The following is an 8,504-nucleotide window of genomic DNA, read 5'->3' as shown; positions in this document are numbered from 1 at the left end:
CACACGACTGGGAGGCAAATGACTATGGACGTTACATTGTTCCCTGTGTGCCACACTGCTGTCTTCAGTTTTTGTACCTTGGTCCGTGAATTGTTTATTCTTTTGGCTACAGTTCCCTAGTATTCAGGTTGATTTGCTGTAGGCCAACTGGCTCCCAAAAGGAAGAGCAGATGCTCAGTGCGTTCACAGCTGTGTGCACAGGAAACATCTGAGTGGCCATGTGGAGGACATTTACACAAAATGAGGCTTACATAGAGGGTCCATATCACCCGTGATCCCATGCACCCCAGCTACAAAGTATTTGCACTACTTCCTTCATGAAAGTGCTACAGGTCTCTCCAGGCATGACCCAGAAGGTCCCGGTGAAGACTGCCAAAACCACCCAACATATTGTGGAGGACATGTACACAGAGTGTTGCTTTCTTTGGAGGCCTGTATCACTCATGAACCCACCCACCCCCAGCCATGAACTGTTTTCAGTAGTTCCTTCATGATGGTGTCTTAACGTTTACTGGTAGCACCCTCAAAATCAAAACAAATCATATGGTGGTCATGAAGAAAGATTTAAGGGAATTGGATTGAAACAACAAAATAACACAATAAAAGTAAAACATTAAGACTTAACAGTGATAGGACCCAAATATAAACTTGATAAAACCAAAAAACACCTGGTAGCAGGAACTGGAATCAAGACACTAAAGACAACAGTGAAAAATGACAAGCCTTTAAAATATATATTGCAGATTTATTAAAGCGGCAGACAAGAGAGATCAGCATTTTGTCTTCTGAACAATCACATCAGAACTATAAATTAAAATTGCAGAAGTAAGCTGCTCTGTCATATCCATAGATTCCCTCATGAACGTCTGGGTGTTTGAATTAGTAGATTTATTGTTGGGCTCGGCAGTGATAGTGGTAAAGTTTACCTAATTAGGTGACATCTAAAACAACTTACAGATCACAAGTGCACAGGACAACATTGTTGAATGAGCCCTGGCATGGCACTGGACTCCTTTAAGGTCACACAGGGGGACTTCAGAACAATTTCTGCTACAGCAGTTCCTCTAATATAAAAGCTCGTCCTGCAGGGATAAGTTCAGGATGAGTTTTTGGAAACTGAATTGCTGGTGCCATACAACAGCAATAAAACGGTAAATGAAACAACTGTTAATCCTTTAACGTTCCTGTATGGCTGATTTCCCTCTTAAAGGCTGTATGGTGGTAAGCTCTTTTGGCATCACAATTATGAGCCTGATGGGCTGGTCGCATTCAAGCACTTGTCAAACTCCTCCTTACCAAGTAGGGTGGTAGAGAGGAGGACTTTAGGGAGCACCAAAGCTTTTCATAGCAACAAAGCCTACAATATTCTACGTGAAAACTTGGCATTTCTAGGGAACCTTTTCAAGTCCTTTTTTTTTCATTTTTGTCTTCCTATATTTCCTTTCAAATGCAGCATTTTTGTTTTGATCCTTTGGCCTTGTTGTCCTGATCACAGAATCTTTGCAACGTTTTGGACCACTCTTTTGTTATTGTCCTTTCATTCCATTTGTCTCCTGCTCCTATTTCTCTTAAAAAATAATTAAATCTATTTCCTTTGAACATCCAATTTCCATCCATCCATTATCCAACCCGCTATATCCCAACTACAGGGTCATGGGGGTGTGCTAGAGTCAAACAATTTCCAGCTAGGCAAAATAAAAAGGGTGCAATGAACGTTGATTTCAGAATGGGCCTGCCGATCAACAGCAAAAACACAAAGTTTCATGGGCACCAGTTAGGGAGGAAATACAGTAAATGTTTAAATGAGGTGAAGTGAAATAGACCACCTAAAACAAAATAAGCACGCCGACATAAAAAGGGTTCAGCAAAACGGTTAAAGACAGCAGCATCACTAACTGCAATTTTAATTAAAAAAAGAGCATATTCTGCACAGCAGATCGTTTTTAGACTTTGGTTTCAGAAAATAAAATAAAATAAAAATAATTTTCTAAAGCATTTAAAGCAGCAATCCATACAAATACACCATTCCAGCATAATAAAAATATATACTGTATATTAAGCTGTAACAGAAAACAAAATCTTTTATTACCCCATAAAAAGATATTTTATCTTGGCCAGCAAAATGATAAATCTTTTTGATTCTTTTAATTCCTCTTTATATTACATTTACATCAACTCTCAAAGCTTGTATGTTTCCAATCTCACTTTGGGCCATTAAAAGTCACGCAGTGTCTTTCAAACGGTCCCAATTCCTTCAGCACAGAGCCACAACGCAGTCAGGCGTCGTCTCACGCCACGCAGGAACTGAAATATTAAGCATTTGAAGGCTTACGCGGCAGCAAAGCCGTAGAGAAAAAGGAAAGTCTGAAAGTGGTACTTACACACACCACCTACAATGGGATGCATTCACATTCACAGCGAGTCAACACTACGTGAAGGCCCAAAAATGTTCAGAAAGAAGAAAGACAGCAAGATAGATGCCAAAAAAAAAAAAAAGCAACAGAAAGAGTTCTTCCCGGAGCACACCATTTTCAAAGAGCTTATGATGTGCCAGCAGCAGTGGTATGAGAGCAACCAGACTTTAAAAACAGGATAGCCAATAAGGATCCTGTTTTACAAACAATGGCAAATCAACTTAATTCTGCACACTTCATTAAAGAAAGGCAAATTATGCTCACTACAGTGAGTTTTACTTTCTAAGAAAAAAAAGGTGCATCAAGAAGCAAGATGGGAAGGCTTCAAAACTAGGCAGTGTAGTGACAGTGGTCAGGTTGGGGAGGTGTGTGGCCTTTTGGTTAGGGAGCTGAGGCTCAGCTTAAAAGACTTGGTTTCAGTGCCACCATTAACGTATGTACACAGATGCAGATGGAGATCAACAGAACACGGTGGTCAGCAGATGTTTGACAACATTACGGCTCATTATACAGTATGAGCAGAAACATTCAAGGAAGGGATGTTCATATATTGACAGGACACTGACAAGGTAACAACAAACAATTCTGGTGATACTGTGAACATTGATGTGACCCACGTTGATCTGTCAGTATATTTTTATACAAATATTGGAGGGGCCAACAGAAACACACTCTGCCTTATTCCAGCTTGATTGTTGTGCATTATTCTAACACACCTGGGCTATCCCGTCATCATTGTTTGTAAGAAAAGAACCAACTCCGGACAGGGTTCACTCATGAGCACAAACCCTAAAGGGTTATTTAGAAAAACAATTAGGCAGGTTTTAAATGGGAAAAAAATGAAGAGTTACAGAGAGTAACGGAATGCAACAGTATGTCCCATCAAGACTAAGAAACTGTTGTCGGCTCAAAGCCTACCACTGACTCACTGCATGACCCTGGATGAGCTAGTGAACCTTACTGAATATCAACTCTATGAATAACAGCAAAATTTGAAAATAACATTTATATATATTGTACATATTTTTTTTTTTATCAGACTTGCTTAACCTTGTTCTGGGAGAGGGCTGGTGCCAGTCTCATCAGCCCTGGTCAAGTACTTGAGATGGTGTTCACTACATAAAAAACATTAAATTAGATAAAGTTATACTTTCACACACAGGCACACACACTGTTAGATGAAATGTAAAAGGAATTCATGTGTTTGAAGTGAAAAACATCAGCATGCATAGTTGATCTCTCACTGTCAAGGTTCAGGGTTTCTTATTAGCTTATGATCCCGGTTTTATTAAAAAGAACAAATCATGCTTCCATTTTTTAAAATATGTGACAGACAGACAGACAGACAGAGAGATAGACAGACAGAGAGATAGACAGACAGACAGACAGACAGACAGACAGACAGACAGACAGATAGATAGATAGATAGATAGATAGATAGATAGATAGATAGATAGATAGATAGAGCAGTGAAGTGTTTTCCAACCTTTATCTACTGTCCACAAACACATTATATCTCATACACATGCTCAACTGTCTGAAGGGGCAGGACTACCAGAGAAGCCAGTATAAAAACAGTTCAGAGATCAGCATTTGCAGACTCAGCACTCAGTGGGCATTTTACTTTCCCCCCTCTGCCTCAGAGGCAACTTGTTTGCCCACTATCCACCATCCCCATGACACTCGCTGGCACCCACACAGCCAGCTAGATGGACTCTAGCAGCCAAGAGACGCATTCTAAGTGCTCTATGTGCTATGACTGCAACTTAGCGATTATGTAGCAGTTTTCATACCAACTTCTCCAGATTGTTCGATCGAGTTTAGACCCAGGTGTGCTACACTGTAATTTTGGGAAGCTATTAAGGTGCACCAAACAATTGATAAATCCCAAACAGTCTGACTTCTGTTTACATTTTACTCCAATTCAAAATGATAAACCCTGGTACCTGGGACACTGATAGCCACACTCCTCTTTCAAGGCAACATTAGCACCCAATAAACTGATGACATTTATTCAGTTTTCCAAAGGCACCTTTCAGAGTTTTGCAATCATGACACAATCATTCCAGTCCTAACTCAAGCAAATGATTAATCAGTCCAAACGTTGAACATCAGTGTCCATTTGGATTCGCAGTTCTGAATTAAACACATTGGACTGTCTAAGCTCCTGATTATCCAATTCCAAACGCTTTCCTCCGCCGCATCATATACTTTCTTCCTACTTTAACCTCTGACTTTTGAATCATTTTATTCATTTAACGTTCTATAACCTCTTCCAGACCAAACAACGTACTTTAGGCAACAGAAAGCAACTTCAACAAGCCCTCTTTTACATTGTCCCCACCTCTTGCTGTTAACTTCATTGACTGTAGATTAGCTGCAGTCTGTTTTCTCTTTTTTTTTTGCTTTTAGTCTGCTGTTTCTTTTTCTTCACACATTAAACTGACTAAAATGTTACTGTCCAGTCCACAAAATACCTACAGACTTTTAGGGTTATCTGTATCATTCATTACATATGATTTTGGCTTAATAGCTTACCCTGGACAACAGAGTAAGCCATTTGGATTATTTAAAAACACAGACAAAATGTGCCTCATTACATGCCAGCAGTAGGCTTATGACAAGCTGCTAGGTGGCACACTGTAGAGCCTTGTAGTGAAAGTCCAGAATGGAGATGCAGTGTAGTCTGTAGCAGCCAAGAGGCAGGACTTTTAGGTGTCTACAGAAACGTTAGGAACCCCTTAGCCTGACTGCTCTCTTTCTGCATTTTGAAAAAAAAAATAGCTGCACCCTTAAACTTCATAATATATATTTTAGTGGCTTTACATAGTGGAAGTCATCTCAAAGTGCTTTGTTGGTACATCTGTTTACAGTGATAGACCTTTTAAAACAACATGGTGTGCCTCTAACTTTGTGTTGCAACATACAAGTCACTCTGTACATGTGCCATTTTTAACCCTACATACCTATGAGCATTGCCCACGAAGACCAACTACAGCTTCCTACACCTACACTTCAATGAGGGAGGGGAACAATGGATGCTCATCACCAACTCTGCCATTCTTCTTCCATTTTTTCATCTTACTAACACATTTTGTTATCATCAAATTTGCCTCACTGTATTTGAACATTACAGGAAGACGGAGTTAAGAATCAGTACATTCCGATTACACACTGCAAGGTTTTAACCAAGAACTCTTTTTAAGAATTCAAAAGAAGACAGGAAAGCTCTGAGTCCCTAGGCCTCCATCCTAATAACACCAAGGCTTGAAAATCAGCAAAAACAATCCTATCACTTTTTTTTTACCACTGGCTGCATAAGAAAAGTAGATTTTGGTGCTAAAGTAACTGCAAGCAGCTGATACAATGAGTTAACTTAACAAACGTGTGTCACAAAACAAGTTAACATCATCAATCGGGTAATCACACAACAAACAAACTTTCCATACTGAACCACAACTCTAATCACCTTTCTATAGTGAAAAACAACATTTAACTTTTCATTTCATACAGCATCTTTCCATAGTGAACACCATCTCTAAAAATGTTTCCTAAAATCTGTGTAAAATTCATTATCGGGTTAAACAACTTGCTCATGGATATAAAGTGAGTCAATGGTGTGCACTGAACTGACAGCCTCATGGGTTAGTGTTCTAAGCCTTCACCACATTGCCTGAATGCACATAATACATTGATTTGACATTGTTTACACTTGACAAGACCAGAATGCAACAATCTTGAGTTCATTAGTCAATAGGAATAGGAGGAAGGTTGCTCACTGACCTGCCTCCCTGATTGGTTTTCTCTGACAAAAGTATTCTTCAATTTGAGGAAGTGGTGTCCAATTTGTTCCACCTATCTGCAGTAAGTTTACTCTACCACTAAATGCCATAGGAAGTTTCTTAAGACATGTTTAATCCCTGTTACCATCTACTTAGTGATGGCAGCCCTGACCCTGAGAACAAATTAAAAGTTTTTTTTTTTTTTGGTAAAGGTCAATAGGAGGCATTGCATCACAAACAGAGAAAACGTCCATTTTTTTCCATTTTGGTCTGGACTCAGTTTCCTGCTTGACTGTGCAAAGTAATCTCATGACCTGCATGAAATGTTTAGCAGGATACAATTGCTGCTCTGTATGGGTCTGACAGAACCTTGTAGCGGATCTTGGTGTTAGTTACTGCGCCATGCTTCTGCCGCAGGTGGAGTCTCAGCTGGCTCTTGTGCCTGAAGTGAAGATCGCACTTTTCACACTGTGAGGGAAAACAGAAAAAATGGTCAGCTCACTGTTGTTTTTGTCAAGACAAATTCTTCTTAAAGTTTTACACAGTAAAGTAAATCAAATAAGATTCAGAAGTCATGTATACGTTTATCTTGGAGTGGGAATGCAACCTGGGAAACCTAAGGGGGTCACACTCAAGAGAGACATGTACAGAAACAACAATTTATGCAACAATTTACACCCTGCTTTCATCAAGCCAGGCAAAAACTCTGAATAACTGATACAGTTGCAATTCAGAATATAGCAAAATTCATAAAATTAGGGTCAAAAAGTGGCCAAGGAAGTGGTGATGATTATGTGGGACATCAGAATGATGTTATTTCTGAAACTGCTATTATTTGACATTTATTTCATATGGCACCATGACAGTGTGTTTTGCCAACAAGGAAAGTATGACTACATATAAAAAAAATCAAGCTTGCAGTAAAATGAATTATATGCATATATATATATATATATATATATATATATATATATATATATATATATATCAATCAGATATAAAAAGCTTTGAAATCTAAGGCAGTGGGTAGTCTCTAAGGTACAACAAGCAACGCCTAGAAACTGCACTGTGATTTCACATTCACTATTGTGTGCCATTTCCAGTCTTCTATTTAAAAAGTAACTGTTGACAGGCCACACATCCTGTTCTCTGGATTCTCTGGCGTTTATATGTGGCTGCCTTGCTCTTCAGTTGCTCCTACAAGGCAATCAGGATGTTTTGCAACCAAAGTATTACACACTCTTAGGATTTAACAGTCTGCCTCTTCCCAGACGTTATCTAATCATTGGTGATCTAATCCATTATCCTTTTAAACTGGTGAGGCAGGCGACAACAGTGTTAATGTGCTCTCAGGCTGAGCTTGAGCCAGACAACCTTGAGCGGTCTTTTGAGATTATAGCATGTGCAGCACAATAGCTGTCTTAAAGCAGTAGAGAAATAGACAGATAGATAGAGAGAAAGAAAATCAGCAGTTCAATTCAGGCTTCCAAAAGTGAGAACAGCATTTCCCAAAACTACATTTGAAGAGGGTATCTATACCTGCTAAACTAGGGACTGAAAGAAGGAAAAGGTTGCTGGGAAAGAGGCTAGTATTCTGATAGCTCAGCAAGATGCATTTTTTACTTTAGATATGAAAGACACTGTTAGACAGAGAGACAGATAGATAGATGTGGAGTATTTTAGGGGAACCAATCCTAGGTGGGCTATGCTAAAACAAAAGCACCTCATACATTGGCCAATCCAGTAAACTTCTATACCACAGTGCCATCTAAAGCTGATGTAATAGTACACAACCTCTAGTTGGAGAGGATGTTAAACTTGATGAATATGTTGCTGAAATTGTCACCAGAGCATGTCAATTTACACAAATAGAAATAACATGGCATGCAACTGCATCACATTTTTCCAGCATTGTTTCACATTTCCAAAATATTGTGAGCTTGACCGTTTCTCTGATAGCCAAAGACATGCTGCCTGATGGTTCCAGTTCCTGTGCAATGGGTACACAGGTACAAGGAGTTCAGTCATAATCTTTGACACTTATTTTCCCATTCAGTTGCGGCATGTTCTTTTTGTGAAATCCTAAACACCAGTGTTTCTTATTCATCATCATTGCATTTATATGCATTGTACTTCAGAGCCCAGCCATATGACAAAACCTCACAGGAGCGCGCCACTATTGCCCCCAACTCTCTAAGATTATATAAACGACGTCTAGATGGTAAAAATCACTGAAAAATTTCTGCAATAGAGACATGGCCTTAAGACAAACACATTTTCTTCTGAATGAGCCTTATGTTCCCTTAAT

The 8,504-nt window shown here is 39.2% G+C and overlaps 1 protein-coding gene across 2 annotated transcripts in view; it reads right to left on the bottom strand.

Moving 5' to 3' along the window:
* Positions 1 to 724: 724 nt before the first annotated feature.
* The window catches only part of bcl6b (BCL6B transcription repressor), a 54,265-nt gene continuing 46,485 nt past the window's right edge, over positions 725 to 8,504 (bottom strand). For both annotated transcript variants that reach the window (XM_039746960.1, XM_039746961.1), the window contains exon 12: positions 725 to 6,664. In XM_039746960.1, the coding sequence (XP_039602894.1) occupies positions 6,524 to 6,664 (141 nt within the window). In that variant the 3' untranslated portion in view covers positions 725 to 6,523. The remainder of the gene's footprint in view (positions 6,665 to 8,504) is intronic.

This window comes from Polypterus senegalus, chromosome 3, assembly GCF_016835505.1.
Source record: "Polypterus senegalus isolate Bchr_013 chromosome 3, ASM1683550v1, whole genome shotgun sequence".
Lineage (NCBI taxonomy): Eukaryota > Metazoa > Chordata > Cladistia > Polypteriformes > Polypteridae > Polypterus > Polypterus senegalus.
The sequence above is the reverse complement of the archived record's forward strand: the minus strand, read 5'-3'. Positions and strand labels throughout refer to the sequence as shown.